Source organism: Brassica napus, chromosome A6, assembly GCF_020379485.1.
Source record: "Brassica napus cultivar Da-Ae chromosome A6, Da-Ae, whole genome shotgun sequence".
In the NCBI taxonomy this organism is placed as follows: domain Eukaryota; kingdom Viridiplantae; phylum Streptophyta; class Magnoliopsida; order Brassicales; family Brassicaceae; genus Brassica; species Brassica napus.
The window spans coordinates 3,508,704-3,530,328 of record NC_063439.1 but is presented as its reverse complement, the minus strand read 5'-3'; the positions used below and the strand labels follow the sequence as shown (position 1 = coordinate 3,530,328).

The window sequence follows — 21,625 nt, the reverse complement described above, 5'->3', positions numbered from 1 at the left end:
AAGTTTCATATCTTGCTGAACTTAGCCATGGTTGAAGTTTCTGAACACGAAGGAAATAAATAATTTTGATTGGTTATGAATTAAAAAAATTGAGTTAAAAAACACCACACACAAAATCAGATCTTTAGTTTAGCCAAATATTACTTTTATTTACGGAGTTATCATATCAGACCAAGAATTCAAAACATAATCAGATTGATAAAAAATCAGAAATCAGAAAAGCTTTACAAGAAAAAAAGTTCATAAAATCGATTGAAAAACAGAATTCAGGTGCTGACTAAGATATCACATTATTTTCCATACAACTCTGAGACTTTTCGCTTGACTGTATCGTGTTTTTATTATATTTACCAAGAATTTTTATAAGAAAATACACATTATTGGTTATAGACTACGTCAATTTTTCAACATGTCCAACAATATTGACACGACGCACAACCATTTTATAAGTATTCTTAACGTATGATCCAATAACCCAAAGAACCAAACTGGAATAGATTTGAAAGTAATACTAAACACAAACTAAGACTGATTAAGCACACATATGGATCTAAAAGTTTAATATCTAGATAACCAGATCTAAATCTGATCCAAACTAAAATATTTTGAATACCAAAAATATCTAAATCACAATTATATAATTAAATATGTTAATTATTTTAAAAATTATATCTATTAGATATTCAAAAGTATGAAAATATCTAAAATTTATCAACATAATCACAAGTAAATATCTAGAAATAACAAAAAATATTCAAAATACTGAAAATGTTTATTTGTTCTTCATCCAACTATTTAAATTGAACTAATTTTTATGTAAAGTTAAATATTTAGTCTTACATTATTCATTTTTTATGTTTAATATTATTTTATTTTTGAATTTTTAGGATTTAAGTATATTTGGATTTATATTAAAAAAGCATAATTAAGATGAGTACCCAAAGTCAAATCCAAACCGAAACCGCAATGAATCAAACTAAATTCAAACCAAAATTTGTTAATATCCGAATACGATTTAAATTTCTAACTCTAAAAGTCCAAAAAATATAAATAAATCAATTGAATCCGAACAGATATATGATCCCTAAAAGAAAATTATACAACAAATCCCTTAATACAACATGTAATAAATAATTTAATAAACAATTTCATTTGGTGCATATTAGCGCGGATCACTAGTAGTATGATTAATCGGTCACCGCTTTCGTCTTGAACGCAAAACACATGTAGAAAAACATAAGAAACAAACAAAGCCATCAATATTACTATTCTCTATTTTTCAATGTTGACGATTGAAGAAAGGATAATGATGTTACCAGAAGCATGCGTGGCTAATATACTCTCCTTCACAACTCCGGCCGACACATTCTCCTCGGCGTCTGTCTCCTCTGTTTTCCGGGTCGCGGGAGACTCTGATTTCGTCTGGGAGAAGTTTCTTCCCTCAGATTACAGCCGCCTCATCTCTAGCTCCACTCATCAGAGTTTCTCCTCCAAAAAGGAGCTCTTTCGTTGTCTCTGTGAATCAATACTCATCGATAATGGCAGAAAGGTTATTGTTACATTCTTGGGTCTTTCTATATATATATATATATATATATAAGAGCTTTAGTTAACTTAGTTATGTTTTGATCTTAGATATTCAAGATCGAGAAGCTAACTGGGAAGATATCGTTTGTTTTGTCGGCAAGAGAACTTTCCATAACTTGGAGCGATCAACGACATTACTGGTCTTGGAGCCATCGATCAGATTCAAGGTCATCTTTTAAATTTTAATATTAATAAGTTGTATGGTTGGTGTCAAAACGTATTTTTATTTAAATTTATTTCTTTTTTAAAAAATCGTTTTAGATTTTCGGAAGGGGCCCGACTTATAATGACGGACTGGTTAGAAATCATCGGAAAAATCCAAACCGGGGCTCTATCGCCGAGCACGAGCTACGGAGCTTATCTGATTATGAAAGTGACTGAACGAGCATATGGACTAGACTTGGTTCCGGCCGAGACTTGGATAAAAGTGGGGAATGGTGAGAATAAAACAAAGACGAGTTATCTAAGTTGCTTGGATGACAAGAAACAGCAAATGGCCAAGAAGGAGGAGATTTTCGGATATTATCGGAGAGAGCCGGAGATGCGAGAAGACGGGTGGATGGAGATAGAGCTGGGAGAGTTCGAGACAGGACGGGAAGGTAACGAGGAGGTTGTGATGAGTCTAACCGAAGTGAAAGGGTATCAGTTGAAGGGTGGGATTGTAATTGATGGGATTGAAGTCAGGCCTAAATCTCAAAAGTTGAGCTGCTAAATTAAAGATGGGTGCAAAATATTTCGGTTAAGTTGATAAATGTGAATAATTTCGGGTGGAAACTTGTACGATGAGAAAATTAATGAGTTGGCCAGTCGTTATCACTGAAGAATTTTTCATTATTATTGAATTTAGAATTTTTAGACGACTTTTCATCCGACAAAAAATATTCATTCCGTTTTAGAATGATCCATGTTTAAAAAAATTATTTCTAAAAAGTTCATATTTTACATTTTCAATATATGTAATAATAGAAAATTGTAAATTTCAAAGACATTAATTGTATTTACTAAATTTTGATTGGTTAAAAATCATAAAAAATAGCTAAATACAGAAATTAATGTATTTATTGTCAAAATTTTACATGTTTTCTTAATAAATGTAAAAACTCTAGAGAAATAAAGAAACGGATGGAATAATAAAATATTATTTTAAAATTGATGGAGTAATAAAGAAAGAAAACCCCCACAAGATTGTTAAATTAATCATTTGGTTAGCAACCACTTGACAAAATTTATTGTAAGTTTTGTAACATAAAAGATTATTTTCGTTGACATGTTTGGTTCCAATGGCAAATTATTCTAAAAAATAATAGAGCCGACGACGTGTGCATGCGTACGTTCACCAATGCGTTCATGATGTGAGCAAATGTTGTCACTTTTTTTAGCATAATAACACGAGGGGTGAAGACATTCTTACACATCTCATGGCGGGTTAAGTTCAAAAAAAAAAAAAAATGTCATGGCGGGTGTCATTATTTTAGTTAAGTAAATAAAATGTTGTCATGGTGTCATGCAATTCACATTAATGTTAGTACTTTTGTACAACACCATAATAACTAATTAGTAGGCACTAGGCACATTATATTCCTACTTATGTGTCATCATAAGACTTGTACTGTTTCTTTCTTCAATAACTTGATATGTTTAAAGACGTAATTAAAGTAATGGGTTATACGGAGCTAGCAAAATATTTGGAAACTGTTTAACCTTAGCTAAGGTTGATTGGCCGCTCTCTCGTAAAAGAAAACATGGAATATTTGAAAACAGAAGCTAAGGTGGAGATCCGGACAAAAGCTCCATAAGTTTAGAGAAACATAAAAAGGAGATCTCTTCCACAGTGATTCACACAAGACGTTTGACTTCGTTCCTCAATCTAGCCTTTCCATCTGCAGACAAACATGCAATACAAGTTTTATAAACTCTAACTCGATAAAATCCTTTAATCGACTCGATGCAGGAGGGGAGTAAGTACCTTCCAGAGACCGTCGTTGAGGTAATGCATGTTGTCCACTCCGATTCCTTTGTTGATGCTCTTTCTGTCAACAACCAAATAAGAGATGTCACAACAAAACATAGACAACCGAGTCAGAAAACAATACTACTAAACTAGCATAGAGACCAAATCATGATTCCTACATTCCAGTTGTGATTTTGAGTTTGGCATGAAGGAAATTTAACTTACATGTCTTTGGCTGACATTTTGGTGAAGCCTATTGCTAAGGCATGTTGCTTTCCTTCTGCATATATAGCCTAAAACAAATACAAACTCATGGTTTAAGATCAACCAGAAACAAATCAACCCCAAAAAATGTTTATTTTTATTTGTGTGTTCATATACCACTGGCCTCTCTGCCTCAACTTCTTCATCAAGAACGCCTCCAGGGGACGTAAGACCAGGACACATTATGTTTGCACCAGAGAAAACAAACTTTATGGCACCTCTATCAACTTGAAACCTCTTCATTATACTTGGGTCTGCAAAAAACTCCAAGAACATTCAAGTGCCACGTCTACATTCTCGGCTAACTGATAAAAACTCAAGATTCTTTCCATTGATTTCTATTGTGAACAGGGTCGCAGAGTTTTTTCAAGAACATAGCTTAATCTTCCGGTAACAGCCAATGCCAAAACCTTGGCACTATAATAAGGCAAAGAGGTGAGCTTACATTGATGAAGAAGACGCAGAGTTGGCATGTATGGCCCATCACGGATACAGAAGAAGAGAGGGACATTGTTGACAACAACTAGGGTCAGATGGTTTGGGCTGCACACGAGAAAAAATATAAGTCAGTGGCTAAACAAAGTTGAGAAAACATAGCACTGATAATATGAAGTTTGTTAGCTTACGAACCACTTGACTACAATGAGAGGAGACTTTTTGGGAAGTAGATCCTCCAACACTGTTTCAAGCCCAGGGTACTGCAACATTACATTTTAACATCTTTACACCCAACAAGCTACACATAATCTCAACAAGTTTTAAGATGGGATAAAACAGCAAGGATACCTCTTCTTGAATACTCTGGCGAATCCTACGTTGGACAGACGCCTTTACTTGGTTCTGTGATGAAATCTCCTCCAATGAAAACCTAAGTTAAAAAATAATTAACATATCGTAGACAAAACGGGTATAGCAAAGAGATGTAAATGCCTGTCTAAGAGAGAAAGACCACTAGTAGAGAGATAGACATTTTATACAAAAAGACTCAATAGGAAGGTGTAATCATGTATGGGAGATGGATAGAGTTGATAGGATGAACCAAATAAAGATCCAATCTCATTGAATTTGATACCATCTGTAAAGACTAACAACTTCAAGAAGCACAACCCAAAAACCTTGAAGAAAATATAAAAAAACCAAGCTGATACATTACTGTAACAATAAATGGCTATCTACATTATACTCACAAGCTATTGTCCTCATCAAAAGATTTAAAACAAAAGGGTTAGTCGAATGTGAATTGAGAGAAGAGAGATTCTTACTTTTTGAACATGCTTGCTGGATGATAATGAGAGGTTATTTCTTTGGTAGGTTTATGAATGAGATTGGTCGATGCAACTGCAAGTGAACAATGGAAACTGCTGATGACGACTGGAGATTGTCCGAATATAACTCTAACAAAGTAATCGGAGAGTATTCAAAGACGAGCATAACAGATGAACTTACCGGAGAGAAACAGAGAGGGAGAGATCGGATGCGTTTCCGGAGCCGAGAGAGAATGTTTTTTCTCGCGATCTAATGTTCCTCTTTCCTACCAAAACGACTGTGTTTTAAGATAACCTAGGAAACCAAGCTTGTCCTGTCCGAATCCGACCAAACTGAGTTGTGGGCCTTTTGGGTACATTAATGGGCTTTTATTACAACAATCTCGTATCTTTGTCGAGAAATTTAATCGAACGGCTGAGAGAGAGTTGAATGTAGGAATCCCACTTTACACGTGGCCGCAGCAGATCAACTCCACTTCCGTTTAAAAGTACGCTTCTGGTTAGTTGTCTTTTGTTTCCAGAACAATCTAACGCTTTCTCGCTCCTCCTCTTCGTGTCTCTCTCCCTGCAAGCAAATGTAATAAGAGCTTCATATATATTTTCTGTTTAATTTTTCAATTTTTTCGTAATTTGTTTTGTTATCTAACTGTGAGGTCTCAGATGAGTAGCAGCAGATGGAACCGTACGATCTACGTTGGGAACTTGCCTGGTGATATTCGTATGAGAGAGGTTGAAGATCTCTTCTACAAGGTTTTGAGTAACATCTTCTCTGTCTCTCTTTTCGAATTCATTAGGATCTATCTGCACGTACTCTTAAGTAATAGTGTTGAATCTTCCTTGCAGTATGGACCCATTGTGGACATTGATCTGAAGATTCCACCGAGACCTCCTGGTTATGCATTTGTTGAGGTATTTTATGATTCTCGCTTAAAATTTAATGTATCTGTTTTTTTTTAAATCTTGTGAATGGCTTATGGTTAATGAGTCTTTTATTGATGATGCAGTTTGAAGATCCTCGTGATGCAGATGATGCTATTTATGGACGGGATGGGTATGACTTTGATGGATGTCGTCTACGGGTCAGTTATAACATTTATCTTTATTATGAAGGTGTTTGTTACCTTTTGTGTGAATATTTAGGTTTGTTCTGTAGATGCTGAACTTTTGTGTGATGGTTAGGTTGAGATTGCACATGGTGGTCGTAGAGGTTCATCTTCGGTTGATAGGCACAGCAGCAGCTACAGTGGGAGCCGTGCACCTTCTAGACGGTCTGACTATCGTGGTGTGTATAATATCTTCTCAAGTGTGTTTATTTTACGTTATTTCGCGTTTTGAAAAAAAAAAAAGAAACTCAGTGTTGCCACCTTTTTTATTTGGTAAAAACATACAGTGCTTGTGACGGGGTTGCCGCCATCTGCTTCCTGGCAGGACCTTAAGGTATGGGATATGATATTGTGTCTTTCTTGATGTATGTTCTCTCTAGTTCATGCTGTGTTTACTGTGTTCTGAACTGATGTTATTTGCTACTTATGGATGATTAAGGATCACATGCGCAAAGCTGGAGATGTCTGCTTTTCTGAAGTTTTTCGCGACCGTGGAGGTGAGTTATCATTCTCTAGTTTAAATGACCTTCTTGTAGACATATAAATAATTTAGTGTCGGTGAAAGAGAATAGCTCTAGTTCATGGTTTTAAGTGTAATCAGCAAGACTCACATTTTATTTATTTTATTTTCTAGGCATGTCTGGGGTTGTGGACTATAGCAACTATGATGATATGAAGTACGCGGTAAGCTTTATATCTTTGCAGTGCCTCATGCCCACAATTTAAATCTTCTTTGAGGCCATTGTGTCAACTCTTTGATGCTGCTCCCTTTAAATTTCTGTTGTAACAGATAAGGAAGCTTGATGACTCTGAGTTTCGAAATGCTTTCTCTAGAGCTTATATACGGGTATGTATGTGGTGTTGCCTTCTTTGATTTTGTTAATGACTAGATGGATATACAGCCAGTCATCTCTAATTTCAATGTTCAGGTGAGGGATTATGAGTCGAGGAGTGTGAGTCGCAGCCCATATTATTCTAGAAGCAGGAGTCGAAGCCGTGGTCGAAGCTATAGTTATAGTAGCAGAAGGTCAGTTTTATTACCTTTCCATGAAACTAAAGCTAAAAGAGGTCGTTAGTCCTGCAACTTGTTATTTATGAGTTTTTGACTGACTTCAAAGTGTAAATGCAGTGTGTCGCCTGCTAGATCTTCTCGATCTCCAACTCCGTATAGCTCGATCTCAAGGTATGGTTATCTACATTTATACCATTATAACATTTGTTTGCATGGAGTGCTAGTTTTCTTGCTTATCGAACTCCTCTTACAACAAAAGTACTTCTGTTGCTTTTTTCTTCAAAAAATTGAATTTATTTGACCGGCCTAACTATATGTTGGTGGTACTAGTCCTCCCATGAACTGTGTGACCTGATGGTCGGTCCTTGATGACGTGATTAACCTGTTTAGAGTTCTCTGTGTCTCATGAACTCTGTTATGGTTGATATTTAATTACTTCATCGTTTGAAATGATGATCCATGTGTTCTGAAATGATCTCATTTGTCATGTCTCTTCGTGTCATTCTCTTCTAGATGTTTTACTTCGGAATAGCTTTCCTTTCTCAAAGTCTGCCTTGTCTGTTTTAATTCTGTTCTATAAATCTTGTGATAATAACTCAGCTAGAAGTTCTCTTTTGTGAAAAAGTTATTTTCTAATGGAAGGGCAAAGATATGTGAATCTGGATATCTGAGGTTTCAGCTGTATTGCCTTGTTTGTTTTTCTAGATCTGGCTCACTGCGGCGAGCTGGGGACTGGATCTTAGGGACTTGATGGGGTTAATCTTAGATGGATCCTAGGACTTGCTGCTCTGATACTCAGCCCGTATCAGCTGTACATTTTGGCCTAAGAGTCCTCTGATTCCCTAACGTTTCTTTTTTTCTGTCCATGCTGGAATCCATGTTTTAGTTCTTTTGTAGACCAACAACACCCGAGACCAGATGGGAGATGGTCAGTAAAAAAATTGGTTTGTCATGACGACACACTAACAAGGTTTTTTGTTTTTGTGTTACTGCAGGTCCCGGTCAAGATCGAGATCAAATTCTCCAGTTTCACCCGTAAGTCTAAAAAAACAGATGTTTATTTCTTAAATAATTAGCTGCTCTCAAGAGCATTTTACATACAACCAAATGAACATAAAAAACATGAGAAAGTCCAGAGAAGCGAGGGTTGTCTAAGTCTACCTTTGTGTTATTATCATGTTTGCTTCAGTCAGGGGCGGTCCTGGGCACAGCGGACTGAAACACCGGCTTAGGGCCCCCAAAATTTTTAAAAAAATTTACATAAGAAGGGGCCCCTAAATTTGTAAAAAAATTTCTTTTTTTAAAACTCTTACTAAACTGTTTTAGGCCCCCAGCATCTCAGGGACGCCCCTGGCTTCAGTTAACAACATGACAAACTTTGCTTTGCAGGTGAGATCTGACTGAAAAGAAGACCTGGTGACCGGGAATAGAGTACCGCCGTATCCAAATTGAGTCATGCTTCTCATGGTCCACTCGTAGTATAATAATCTGATTTGGATTTGAGTTACTTATTATATCTCGAATGAACAATTAATAATGTGTTTTTTCTATTTAAAAACTTTTAGTTGGTCTGTTATTGTGTCTTTTAGCAATGAACCGAACCTCTTAAAATAATCTATTTGTGGTTGCTTGAAAAACGTTTGTATCGTTTTATATAGCGTTTGATAATTAATCTAAACGCCTAACAAGTAGCGTCTCACTCTAAACATTAGAGTCCAATACAAATTAAAGAAGCCACTTGGAAACGTAGACTAAACATTACAGTTGTGAAAGGAACACTCTGTTGCCATACTTGATAACTAAATCCATACTTACAAGTTACAATGCGTGAAAATTAAAAAAAAAAACTCCGTTACCGGGAATCGAACCCGGGTCTCCTGGGTGAAAGCCAGATATCCTAACCGCTGGACGATAACGGATTTGATGTTAGCTTTTATACAAATACTTATGTGACTTTTTTATATTTGTGAGATCTTTTCCTAACACTTGAATGTTGTTGAATGAAAAACTGATTATTAATCTCATACGAAATATCTGATAGCTAGCAACATATATCAACTTGACGCAGTTTTCATTAGGAGAGAGCCAGAAACAACACACAGACAAGAAAACAGAACATGTTGATTTCTCACAGGATAATCCAGAAGAAAAACATAGAACCATTTGCCTAAGAAAATGAAATAGTTAATCACAACACAGAGATAGCAAAAACAGAAGATCAGAAATCAAAGTCGCCACCCATATCTGCTATATCATCAATAGCTTCACCAACCAGTAACCCACCCAATAAACCAGCTCCGAGTCCAAGTCCTAGACCCATTCCAGCTCCTCCGTGCTTCTTCGGCTTCTGCGGTTTACCACCATAACCTTGCTGTTGCGGGTAACCGTACGGACCCTGAGGCGGATATCCATAGCCTGGACCTTGTGGCGGATATCCATAACCCGGACCCTGTGGTGGATAACCCGGGTAACCTCCTTGCTGTTGGGGTGGATATCCACCATGTTGGTGTTGCGGGTATGCACCGGGTGGTGGATACCCGCCAGGGCCAGCCGGAGGATAGCCACCCGGACCTCCAGGTGGTGGATAACCGTAAACTCCACCACCATGTTTATCATCATGTCCTGGTGGTGGGTATCCGGAAGAACCCGGCGGGTATGCAACCGGGGCACCTTGTCCGGGCGGGTAAGCCGTTACAGGCTGATGATCTATAGCCTTATGCTCCAGAGTCGATGATCCAGGCGCGTGAGGAGCACTCGAAGCTCCTCCGAAAGTATACTTCTCACCAAACTTGAACGAGAATTTGAGATAACCTTTGGACTTCCCGTTAGGCAGCCTCACGGCGTACGTCACCGTCTTCTCCTCCTCCTCGTTCTGATCCAAAAGCTCCTTCACCGGAACGCTAACCTCTCCCACGGGCTTATCACCGGCGATGGGACGATCCGCCACGATCTCGATCACAAGGGTGAGACGATTCTCACGCGCCGCCGCGTCGTCGACGGTGAGCTTCATCTGGTGTCTCCATTTGGGCTTGGTCCCGCAATCTTTGTCCACCTTCGTCTTCTGCTTCGTCCTCGCGTCGCGGTTGATTGAAACGACGGCGTATAAGTCCTGTTTGCCGATGAGTTGGATGTCTTTGAGATCCTCGGCGGATATGATCGTCAGATCTAACGGCCTACACTCCATGATTCAAAAGAAAAAAAAAACTTTTGAAATTTAGGCAAAGAGAAGATCTTTTTTAAAAAGAAAAAGGTTTTACACACGCGGGAAGCGGTTATTCCTTTTTTAATATTAGTTATTTTCCTCAAGTTAGTTTTCCCCTTTATCCTATCCTAAGTAATGCTAACGCTGTATGTCAAAAAAGGGTAATGTTAACGCTGTTAAAAGAAAGGCTGTTAATTAGTTTAGTAACGACAAAAAAATAGTTTGGTAAATACTAAGGAAAATAACACTTGGGAGAGTCCATAAGGAGAAGAATGAACCAGAGATTGATGTTGAGTGTGAATGCAGAGAACATATTGGATCACGGTCACACCATGGAGTCTTCTTGCACGTCTTCACGTGCAGGAGGAGCTAAGTGGGATGTATTTCGACGCCAAGACGTCCCAAAGCTGGCCGAGTATTTGCAGGGAACATTTGAGAAGCCGTTGTATGAAGGATTGTTCTTAAATGAACACAACAAGAGACAACAACTGAAAGACGAGTTTGGTAAGAAAAACAAAAGGACCTGAAAGCGTTGGAGAGTCAGCTAGACTAGCTGAAGAAATCAGGTGTTTACCGAATGACCATGAGGCAAAACTTCAGATTCTAGAGGTAACAAAACTATTAACCATCTCAGTGCCTTCCCTCCTGAAACTCTTGAAAAAATGGTTTGCGTTTTTAATATATCAGATAGGAAAAATATCGTTATACGCAGCGAGTTCAGCTATCAAAGAAGTTCAGAAGCTGATCTTGGATCCAAAGTAAGTCGAGAATTTTAGCTAAATCTAATCTAAGGAGTGTGTGAAGTGAATTTAAACTGACAATAGTTATTTTTTCAAAAGAAAATTGGTTCCATTGTTGTGACTACAAAAGATTTGGAGCAGAGCTTGGTTTTGAGGACTCTAACTTAACCAAAGCAGTCTCCAACAACTTGGATAAGGCAATCAAGCAGCCGCAATCAAATCAGCTGCATTTGATCAGTCAAGATTTGTACAGTAGTATTAATATTATTGTGACTAGTATTACTTACTATTCAGGATTTGTAAGTATAGTACTGATACTACTATTCAGGATTTGTGTATATGCTGTATAAATTATATGCATGAGCATCATTATTTCACTTCAATTCTCAGGATCTAGACCATATAAAAATCATTTCGAATAATCTCCCAACAAATCGAATAATAGAAATCATTACTTATAGGCAATATGCATTCAGTGAGATGAGAGGAGGGCTAGAAGAAAGACTTCACCATTTAGAAAGAAAAGAAACCTTGGATATGTTTTTTTTTGTCACATTTGACCCAACAAAAAATGAAGAACAAAGAAGAGTATGTAATAAAACCCTTATAAAAATCTTTTTACTTCTGTACACATTAGTCTATAGCAAGGCTAATGCTGTCACAGCCAACGCCCAAACTCTTCAGACTCTAAGTCTCTGAAGCTCTGCTACGCTTTAATGAAAGCTTTAAAATAATGGGTGGGAGTTTAGGATGTTCAGTTAGCGCCGGCTTTGAATCATGTCTTCGATCCAGAGGAGGCTTACTACTCTCAGTTGCGGCTCCATTAACAATAAAGCTAGGCTTTGTATCCTCTATTTGATCCAAAGGGTTGTTACTTGCTGTTGCTTTGCTTCCATCTTCTCCTCCTCTTTGCTCCTTATCTGTAATCCCATTGTCTGGCAAAAGCTGTGCTCTGTTACTCACTTTAGCTGAGTGCTTTTTCCTCGAAGATCTTTCACGTTTTCTTGGTTTAACCGTAGTTTCCATTATCTCGGTTGTAAGTAAACAAGATTCAAGAGCTTCCAGAGCCCTGGTGGTCAATGGTCGCTTTCTTGTGCTGTGTCTTCTAGGAGCATCTGTATTAGCTTCTTGTTGTTCTGATGAACCAAGTTCTTGAGTATTGACCGGGTGGTCAATGGTCGCTTTCTGATGTAGCTCAACTTCTTGCTCTTGTTCCGTATCAATGGAAACACGTCCTTTGTCTGAGCCTGATGCTGAACAGAGCCCGTTTGAGTGATGTTCTGATGAAATGAGTTCATGGCTTGTTCTTACCTCCTCTGGAGAACAGTCGTTGTCTTCACCAGAGACCGAACATAACCCATTTGGTTTGGTCTCTGACATTTCTTGGGTCTCAACAACCGCAGAAGACGGTCCAGTTCCAGTCTTTTCTGATTGATCAGACTTTAACTTCATATAATCAACGTTTTCATATCTCTCTTTGTCCTCACTCATCTCTTCAACGGTGCTGTTCTTGTGTTGGACCGCACATAAACTTAAGCTGTCTGATTCAGGATCCTCTTTTGAAAGGCTCTTCTCCCTCTTTACGCAAGCACTGAGCCGTCTGCGTTTCAACGATGGAGCAGATTTTACTGAATGATGATTAGTGTCTTCTGCTCTATGCTTTTTGATCAGCCTCTTCGATGGATCCTTAACCCTCTCCAAACTCTCTTCCTCCTCCTTGACGCTAGAATCATCCTTGTTTCTGCCATCACTTGGTAAACGTTTCCATCTCCTTAAACCAGACCATTTCTTACGGTGGTCTAGACTCGTATCAACAATAACAAACCGCATTGGAGCATCCAGAGAGGGCATTTCCACATTTTGACTGGACAGGGAAGAAGAATCTTTGTCTCCTAAACCAGTCTTTGTCTCAGAGACTTTCAGATTCCGTAAATCACACAGTTTCCCTCCAGAGGCTAAACTAGTGTCAACAACAGTGAATCTCATTTGCAGGTTTCCACGGCTAGAGCTTGGAGACTTGAGGTAACGGTGTCTCTGACTATCAGACGGGGGAAGCTCCTCATCTGATTGGTCAGAAGAGTTAACGGATTCATTGACTATCTCTCCTCCTCCTCCTGTTTCAACCTCAAGAAGCTCAGGCTCAGAAGCAACCTTTGTTAGAATGTCACTGACAGAGTCAAAATAATGATCGCCTTTGACAAGTTCCCCTCTCGAGAACCGTTTCACTCCAGGGACGATGAAAACAATATTATCCTTAGATGTAATATAGCTTCTGTCCTTTGGCTGCTCTGAGTGCCATCCTCTGGCTAGCAAACGCGGCCACACAGCTTCCCAGAAGATATCGCTGCACCGAGCTTTGCTTAGACGGGAACTGCCTTTTAACTGGTTTATTATGTCAGCAGACGTGAGTGAAGCGTAAGCCCCTAAGCCCGGGAACGAAGAAGACTTTGGAGAAACCGTGAACCATGGTTTGGTGGTCTTAACTGGTACTGCTGACCGAACCGTGAGATCCTCTTTTCCTTTACCAACCGCCACAGCGTCTACCAGAGGCCTGAGACCCACAAGATCCTTCATTGCGTCTATGTATTTCTTTAGAGTGATCTTCCCTTCAGCAAATGACTTGGAGACCTACAAAAAAAAGGTAAGATCAATGACCAAAACAAATACTCCCTCCGTTTCAAATTAGTTGTATTAGAACTGCGTAACATTTATTGTTAATGTTAGTTTAATTAGCGGCAAAAGAGACAAATTAATACTAAAAGTTGCATTAGAATCATAAAACAACACTTAATTTGAAACGGATGGAGTGTAGCATTATAATGCAAGAGAGACTCACATTCACAAGCATCTGTTTCTGAGATTCATCAGAGATAGAAGGAACCAAACGGGACAGCAACTGCTGTTGCCTCCATCCTGAGTAGAGCTTTCTTCCATATACGCATTTTCGACTACGCTTCTTGCGTGAATCAGACCAGGTGTGGTACTTAACTGAGTTGTAGAACTTGCCAAAGTAAAACAACAGTATCTCTCCTGTGCCTTTGCTCTCCATGAACTTCTTCACCTGAGTAAAGTTCTTCCCGAAGGTGTAAAGACCAAGAACAAAGCTAGCCACCTCATGGTCCTCCCAAGAACTGGATGGTAACTCCGGAACAGCCTCAAGATTCAATCTCCGCTTCTTGGGTTTCGGATTCTTGTCAGAGCAACGACTTCTTTTTGATCTTAAAGATTTCAAAGATTGGTTCATGTCAACATCATCATCATCTCCATTTGCTTGTCCTTTTGGACGTTTGTCTATCCACGTTACTTGAACAGGTTGTCCGATGAGAAAGGAGTATGAGGAATGATCATCCAAAGCTGGAGGAGTTGAAAGAAGCACTGCACGTTCGGATGCAGACAACATAGGAGGAATCTTGGCCTGAAACTCGTCTCCAACACGAGGCTCAACTTTTGGATCTCCACAACAGGCAAATTCAACATCAGAAGAATCTTCGATGAGAGCTGTTTCTTCCATAAGATTGTTTTCCTCGTCCATCAGAATTGTCTGCACCAAAAGAAAAGTACATTTTAAATAATGAATCTTAATCATTATTAACATCTAGGCAAGGTTTGGTTTACTGATCACATTGTTATAAAAAACATCAAGACATAAACATCTTATTCAAACAGCAAAAAGAGAAATCAATGGAGGTTTCCCGGCGACATGCAGACACATAGGAGATCTGAAACTCATTGAAATTGAAATTGAAATTGACAATCAAAGAATGTATAAAGTAAAAACAAACCTCAAGGATACATACATACATTGTCCAAGAACAACACAATAGGGGGTAAAGTAGAAAGCTTTTAATATATCAGATTCACAGAAGTATCAAACTTGAAGAAGATTCAACAACTTCAGATCGTGAGAGGCAGCAATAGAGAGACACGGAGATTCTAATAAAAAAACCCAGAAAAGACTTTAGAGAGAAACACGAGGAGGAGACTGAAAAGATGATAAAGCTAAGTGTTTTCAAAGCTGAATTAAAATTGAAACACAGACCTAAGAAGATTCAGAATCTCTCGCTAACCAGACCTGATCAAAGCAAAAAACCACACAACAAGCAAGCAATCGATCCAAAACATCAACAAGTTATAATAGCTATAGATAGCCATGTATGTAATTCACAACGATCTGAACATATACCACAATGGGTACTTACTGTAAGAAGAAAAGCAGCACAAAGTCGAAACCTTTAAAACGTAGAAACACGACAAGTGGGGTGGGGATGTTATAAAAAAGGAGGAGGAGGATTCCGCATCTACCTAATCTCCGATTGTTTTTGGTTTCTAGGCACGAACCCAGTAGCGTTAGGACACAAGCAAACCCAGAAAGAGAGAGAGAGGACAAACTAAAAGACAAAAGGGAACGCCGAACGTGAATTGACAAACACGGCATAAGAAACAACAATAAGGGATAGATAGATAGATTTGATAACCTGACTTTTAGATGTCTCAAAACTTTTGAGCAATGTTGGAGTTTGTGGCACTGAAGTGGTTGATGAAAGCAAAGAAGATCGAACAAGTACCGTGTGTTCGGTGAGAGAGAAACGAGTACTGAGAGGTCGCTCCAAGTCTTCGAGGTGAGATGTGCTTTTTTTTTGTGTGTGCGTTTTTGGGGATGTGCTTTTGTGTTATAACTCTTTTCTTATTCGGTGTGCGACCTCGTTGAACTCTCTCTCTATGCCGTCAAAATGTAATACTGGTATACCTTATGGTTTACCAATTTTTCCAAAGAACTGGTGGTGATAATGATAATTTTAAAAATTTATAAATATATTGATTTACGATATAACATATGTCTAAGAAGAATACAGTATGATTAAAGTCATTTTACTAGAAAATTCTAAGAGAAGAAGAGGGTTGGAAAAAATATGGTTACAGTAAAAATGTTTTGGATGTTATCAATCTTAAGGTTTGGACTATTATTAACATATGAAAACTACGTCCATGGATTTGAGATTATATATGATCGGTGAGTAAGGGGCTTTTCTTGATATTGCTATATATGAGCTTCTGATTTTGTTATAGAGATAAATATGCATGACAGAGCTTCTTTTTAATCTTATGTTAAAATGATTTGATATGACAACATGTAACGCTCTGACCATCCCGTCGTAGAGGCCACGGCTAGTTGGCTGTCTTTAGTCGGGCTGTTACAATCAATCCTATTAGACCATGTTCAACGCGGTCTCCTAACAAGGTCTCTTAAAGAAAACATTGATTAAAATAAACAAAAAAATAATTAATAAGTTAACAAAAATTAGGAGAGGCAAGATGAGAGACATGTATCATCATTTTGAGAAAAACAAAAATTTTATTCCTCGATGAAATATTTTCTTTACGGTCATTGTTCACTCTCAAATTTCAATTTTTTTTTCGTCTCTTCAACTCCTTCCGAAATTCACTTTGATTTGTTTTATATCCTCAATTTAGAGTTTGGGTGTCGAGAATCGTTGGCATCAGCCAGTCAAGGCTTTAACTCTTTTCTTCTTTGTTTCTCTATGTGGTGGGTTTCTCTGATTCTCAAGTTTTCGATCGCCTTGAAAGCGGTAGGAGCCGAGAGACAGCACACATTTTTTTTTGTTGTTAAATTATCTATTTATACGTTGTTGTAACTTTGTGTGTTAATATTATTGTTACTAGATTTTTTAACCGCGCTACGCGCGGATAAGATATTATATGTATTTCTCAATTCTAAAAAATAATGTATAATATTGTATTATATTATTTAAAGAATAGAAAATAAGACTACATAACATAAATATATTTTTTATATTTTCTTTGTGGAAATCATTATGTTGTTTGATTGTTGTACTTAATTCACATATTTACATAGATATTTGTGATAGATGAATAACTATATTTTTATTATCAGTAAATAATATATATTTATTATATAATATAAGAAAAATTGAATTATTTACTTTTTAACAAACTTGTCTAATGTTGGGGACTCGGTTATAGACATATCATATTCGAATGAAACATTTTTACACTTATCAATCTTCTTAACAATCAAGAAACAAATCTGAATATCAAAACAATATCTCATACGATCTCTTTGTGGAATAACTGCTCTGAAGAAATTGAATTTATGCATCAAAAAGGACTGGAAATGGATGTGCATATGTGTTATCTAAGTCAGCTTTACAAAAAACTATTTATAGTTCATATATCATTTATGTCCATCCTATTTTTTTGTCCATCATTTCTTAAACATCTTGAAATAAGTAATGCTAATTAATAATAAACTTTTTGCTCACAAAATAAAAATCAAATTTGTCTAATTATCGCTTAATTTGTCTAACTGATATATGTATTTCTCAATTCTAAAAAAATAATGTATAATATTGTATTACATTATTTAAAAAATATAAAATATGACTACATAACATAAATATATTTTTTAAATTTTCTTTGTGGAAATCATTATGTTGTTTGATTGTTGTACTTGATTCACATATTTGCATAGATATTTGTGATAGATGAATAACTATATTTTTATTATCAGTAAATAATATATATTGATTATATAATATAAGAAAAATAAAATTATTTACTTTTTAAACAAATTTGTCTCATGTTGGAGACTCGGTTATAGACATATCATATACGAAGGAGACATTTTTACAGTTGTCAATCTTCTTAACATTGAAAAAACAAATCTACATATCAAAACAATATCTCATACGATCTATTTGTGGAATAACTACTCTGAAGAAATTAAATTTAGGCATCAAAAATGACTGAAAATGGATGTGCAGATATGTTATCTAAGTCTGCTTCACAAAGTACTATTCATAGTTCATATATCATTAATGTCCATCCTATTTTTTTGTCCGCCATTTCTTAAACATCTTGAAATAACTGATGCTAATTAATAATAAACTTTTTGCTGGAAAAAAAATCAAATTTTTTCTAATTATCGCTTAAATATTTTATTAATATGGTCTAAGAAGCTTTTAAGTGATATCATAGTTTAATTTATTAGATTTTTTGTTAATTTTTAGAGGTTTTTGTATTTAACATTTTTTCCATATTAAGCTTCTATTTCTTTCACAGAATTGATATATATATATATATATATATATCATAAAAATTACCATCAAATCAGTTTTACTTATTTATTATTTTGTTTTAACGAAAATACACTTTTTAAATAATTTTATTTAAAATAAAATTATATATTAATTTACTGTATTTTAACAATTTCATTGATTTAATTAATTTGCTTTGGTGTATAACTTAAAAAGTTTCATATGAATCGGGGAAAGCAAGCTTATGTTGTTATATTATATTTATTTTGTGTATATAGAATCTATATATAATGCTAGTGTAATAAAGAAAGAACATTATTTTTTTGTAACTTCAAAAAGATACATTATTACAATTTAAAATGAATCAAAATTGAATAAAATGGTAATTAAATATTTGTAAATCTAATTGTTTAGTTGGATTCTCATGAAAAAAAAATCGATTGGTTAAACAAATGTTTCAAAATTTGTTGTGGTATTGTTTTGTCTATAAATTATAAAATTTATTGAATTAATATATTTAATTATTGCATCCTTAAATAATATTTTATTAAGACATTAGAAAAATATGTTTTGAGTTGTTTTGTCAAATTGTACAAAAATCTATGCTTTTTCATATTTGTAAATTCAAAAAGATACATTATGATAATTTGAAATTAATCAAAATTGAATAAAATGGTAATTAAATATTTGTAAATCTAATTATTATTTTTATCTTGTTTAGTTGGATTCTCATGAAAAAAAATCGATAGGTTAAACAAATGTTTCAAAATTTGTTGTGTTATTGTTTTGTCTATAAATTACAAAATTTATTGAATTAATATATTTAATTATTGCACCCTTAAATAATATTTTATTAAGACATTAGAGAAGTATGTTATGAGTTGTTTTGTCAAAATTTTACAAAAATCTATGCTTTTTCATATTTGTCACGAAAATTTATATGTTAAACTTACTTTTACAAATTCTTAACTTTGTCACGAAAACAAAAATCTATGCTTTTTCATATTTGTCAACGTTCTCACACTTTCTAAGAATATATTAGCTTAGTCACTTACTTATTTTTTTTTTACAAAACAAACTATCGGAGTCTTGAAAGTTGAATTCATATTATTGTAAATGTACATAAGAGTTTGTGATTATATACTTAGTGGTTCTTGTATATGTATCTAAGAAAGTTTCAATGGCTTAGTGGTAACTGTCCTATATATATATCATACTAACCCGGGTTCGATTCTCACCTTCACATTGTTTTTTTATTTTTTACGAAAAATAAATGAGATGACATGGCAATTTCGGATTCTCTGATTGGTTGATTTTTCTATCCTATGTGGACACCCTCTCCATGGCTTATATCTCCCTTTTAGTATAGCATAGATGTTTTATCCATTTTTAATAGGGGCTGACATAACTTTTTGTCTTTTAATCTGATCATTTACGTAATATTTTGTTTTCCCATGTTATATATTGTTTACATTTTTATATACGATGATTATATAATTTAACATATTAATAAAATTTAGTTTATATTTAGTTCATTTTTATTTAATTATTTTTTATATTTATAGTATGATTGTTAATTTGTTTATTTCTTTCATCATTTTAACATATGTAATGTATTAAAAAAGTTACTAAAATTTATATTTGCATCCTTAAAAACGTATTGTTTTTATTTTGCATTTTTCAGACATGTTTTTAAAATAGGAATTTCTATTCCTATTTCATTCCATCCTTCCTATATTGTTCATGTTTTGAAATTTTAGTAAGTTTACTGAGACGTAAATGTGATTTTTTTCATTCTCAAAATTTCTAGTATAATCCATTTTTCTGGTCATGATTTTTCGTTTACTTTCTCCTATTTTTTTCATATTCTTGTTTAATGTTGTTTCTAGTGTTTTATGTAGCCGTACTTTTTATTCCTCTTTCGTCATTTTTTCAGTTTTTTTTTTGTTATTTGGTGTTCTCGTATTAAGCTCACATTTTGTTATTGCAATAAGCATTTGTGTAATCAAATTATTTTTAGAATTTTGAATGTTTTTTCTTTAGATTTTATTTTTCTATTGTCTTGGTTTTATTCTTCTACTTTTTTGTTGTGGACAGATCTTTTTTATCATCATTTATTTTTCTTTTTTTTTGGGTCTAATGGGCTTGAAAAAAAATTATTATTAGATATGGCCCAAATAAATTAAAAAAAAAATGTGAGTTGCTTGTGAGAGATGTCAAGAGATCCCATTCTCTTATATATATATACTAGGATAAGACCCGCGCCTTGCGCGGGATTAAGTTATTATTTTTATTATATTTTGGAGAATAAAACAATAGTTTGGCTTCATTTGGATTAGGGGTGTTCAATCCGGATATCGGGTTGGTTTAGTTTCGGTTCAGTTTTTTTCGGTATTTCGGTTAGTAAAATATAACTACTATTCTAAATCCATATTTACTTTGACTTTAGTCTTTCACATACTTTTGAAAGATTTCAACTGGACGACTAAATTGATCAGCCAATCTTGTTGCTTTAAATCATTAGTATTTATATATATATATATATATATATATATATATATATATATATATATATATATATATATATATATATTATTTAGTTTGAATATTTATTAAATAAAAATTCATATGCGTTATATTTCAGAGTGGGAATATTCAAATTTCTAATAATATATAGACGTTTTGAAAAATTCAAAATATAACATATAAGAAAAAATATAAATGTTTTTATTATATATTTAATGTGATTTTTAATATCTTTCAATAATATAAAATTAAAAAAAAAAACTAACATACCAAAATTGTTATCAAATATTTATTATTCGTAATAATTAATTTTCATATATACGTTAATCATATTAGGTAATTTCGTAGCTTCTAATTAAGGAAAGTGCAAAAAAAATTTGGTAGATTATTTATCAATTCGATAGTTAGTTTAATAAAAAATATAATGTAAGTTAAGATGAACCAACCTATTTTTCTAAGAATAGTAGTATATTTTATATAGTCATTTATTAAATGAGAATTTATAATCATACAGTTCTATGATATTCATATCATTTTATAACTGAATATTTAAATCATCGATAACAAAATTTTCAATGTGAAATCTTTAATAAGTTTATAATTTATAAATGTTTTTGAAAATTCATTGAAAGTTTTAATATTAAAATATTTATGTAATCTTATGGTATATAGTATAATCTATATATATATATGTTTTATTATTAAATGATATTTTTTACTCATATGGTTTTAAAATCATGTGTATCTTCTTATAATATTAAATAGAAGTTCATATTAATAAAATTTTATGATCATTTGTAACTTATTATGACTAAAAAATAATCTATTGATCACAAAATTTTCAGAGTGGGGATCTTCAAATTTTTAATAATTTATAGACGTTTTGAAAAATTCAAAAT

At 34.5% G+C, this 21,625-nt stretch overlaps 5 protein-coding genes and 1 non-coding gene across 7 annotated transcripts; 2 read left to right on the top strand and 4 right to left on the bottom strand.

Annotated features, from left to right (window-relative positions):
- Positions 1 to 1,194: 1,194 nt before the first annotated feature.
- On the top strand, positions 1,195 to 2,540 carry LOC106351184 (F-box protein PP2-B15-like). Its single transcript, XM_048782081.1, has 3 exons — positions 1,195 to 1,549; positions 1,636 to 1,754; positions 1,849 to 2,540. Exons 1-3 carry the CDS (start codon positions 1,283 to 1,285, stop codon positions 2,297 to 2,299), a joined length of 837 nt encoding a protein of 278 aa, XP_048638038.1. The 5' UTR covers positions 1,195 to 1,282; the 3' UTR covers positions 2,300 to 2,540.
- A 682-nt stretch (positions 2,541 to 3,222) lies between these two features.
- On the bottom strand, positions 3,223 to 5,375 carry LOC106351185 (malignant T-cell-amplified sequence 1 homolog). The gene is made up of 9 exons (XM_048782080.1): positions 5,249 to 5,375; positions 5,065 to 5,140; positions 4,589 to 4,670; positions 4,433 to 4,500; positions 4,248 to 4,345; positions 3,920 to 4,056; positions 3,764 to 3,831; positions 3,554 to 3,617; positions 3,223 to 3,467 (listed from the first exon to the last, which is right to left on the bottom strand). The coding sequence occupies exons 2-9, from the start codon at positions 5,073 to 5,075 to the stop codon at positions 3,450 to 3,452; spliced, it is 546 nt and encodes a 181-aa protein (XP_048638037.1). The 5' UTR covers positions 5,076 to 5,140; positions 5,249 to 5,375; the 3' UTR covers positions 3,223 to 3,449.
- A 180-nt stretch (positions 5,376 to 5,555) lies between these two features.
- On the top strand, positions 5,556 to 8,819 carry LOC106346292 (serine/arginine-rich splicing factor SR30). Of its 2 annotated transcripts, XM_013785573.3 has the most exons (13): positions 5,556 to 5,644; positions 5,728 to 5,817; positions 5,911 to 5,976; positions 6,072 to 6,146; positions 6,247 to 6,349; positions 6,458 to 6,504; positions 6,610 to 6,667; positions 6,805 to 6,854; positions 6,961 to 7,017; positions 7,100 to 7,197; positions 7,300 to 7,353; positions 8,178 to 8,217; positions 8,572 to 8,819. In XM_013785573.3, the coding sequence occupies exons 2-13, from the start codon at positions 5,728 to 5,730 to the stop codon at positions 8,584 to 8,586; spliced, it is 753 nt and encodes a 250-aa protein (XP_013641027.2). In that variant the 5' UTR covers positions 5,556 to 5,644; the 3' UTR covers positions 8,587 to 8,819. The 2 variants fall into 2 exon arrangements, with proteins under 2 accessions (XP_013641027.2, XP_048638036.1); XM_048782079.1 differs by lacking the exons at positions 8,178 to 8,217; positions 8,572 to 8,819 and adding an exon at positions 7,888 to 8,161.
- Positions 8,820 to 9,029: 210 nt separating this feature from the next.
- On the bottom strand, positions 9,030 to 9,101 carry TRNAE-UUC. Its single transcript has one exon. It is a non-coding gene; the product is annotated as a tRNA-Glu (tRNA).
- A 131-nt stretch (positions 9,102 to 9,232) lies between these two features.
- On the bottom strand, positions 9,233 to 11,017 carry LOC106351186 (protein SRC2 homolog). Its single transcript, XM_013791001.3, has one exon. The coding sequence runs from the start codon at positions 10,364 to 10,366 to the stop codon at positions 9,401 to 9,403; it is 966 nt and encodes a 321-aa protein (XP_013646455.1). The 5' UTR covers positions 10,367 to 11,017; the 3' UTR covers positions 9,233 to 9,400.
- Positions 11,018 to 11,617: 600 nt separating this feature from the next.
- LOC106349729 lies at positions 11,618 to 15,794 on the bottom strand (the record flags this gene model as incomplete). The annotated part of the gene is made up of 3 exons (XM_022720600.2): positions 11,618 to 13,752; positions 13,961 to 14,665; positions 15,600 to 15,794. Coding segments are annotated over 3 exons (2,841 nt in total), but the record flags the coding sequence as incomplete, so codon positions are not given.
- Between the last annotated feature and the right edge of the window lie 5,831 nt (positions 15,795 to 21,625).

Coding starts and splice junctions, on each gene's coding strand:
- LOC106351185 (XM_048782080.1), bottom strand. Junction 4,501..4,588: donor GCCAGAGTATTCAAGAAGAG/GTATCCTTGCTG, acceptor GTAATGTTGCAG/TACCCTGGGCTTGAAACAGT. Junction 4,057..4,247: donor TCTGCGTCTTCTTCATCAAT/GTAAGCTCACCT, acceptor AGTTTTTTGCAG/ACCCAAGTATAATGAAGAGG.
- LOC106346292 (XM_013785573.3), top strand. CDS start 5,728: ATGAGTAGCAGCAGATGGAACCGTACGATCTACGTTGGGAACTTGCCT. Junction 6,668..6,804: donor AGTTTTTCGCGACCGTGGAG/GTGAGTTATCAT, acceptor TTTATTTTCTAG/GCATGTCTGGGGTTGTGGAC. Junction 7,018..7,099: donor TCTCTAGAGCTTATATACGG/GTATGTATGTGG, acceptor TTCAATGTTCAG/GTGAGGGATTATGAGTCGAG.
- LOC106351186 (XM_013791001.3), bottom strand. CDS start 10,366: ATGGAGTGTAGGCCGTTAGATCTGACGATCATATCCGCCGAGGATCTC.
- LOC106351184 (XM_048782081.1), top strand. CDS start 1,283: ATGTTGACGATTGAAGAAAGGATAATGATGTTACCAGAAGCATGCGTG. Junction 1,550..1,635: donor TCATCGATAATGGCAGAAAG/GTTATTGTTACA, acceptor TTTTGATCTTAG/ATATTCAAGATCGAGAAGCT. Junction 1,755..1,848: donor AGCCATCGATCAGATTCAAG/GTCATCTTTTAA, acceptor AAATCGTTTTAG/ATTTTCGGAAGGGGCCCGAC.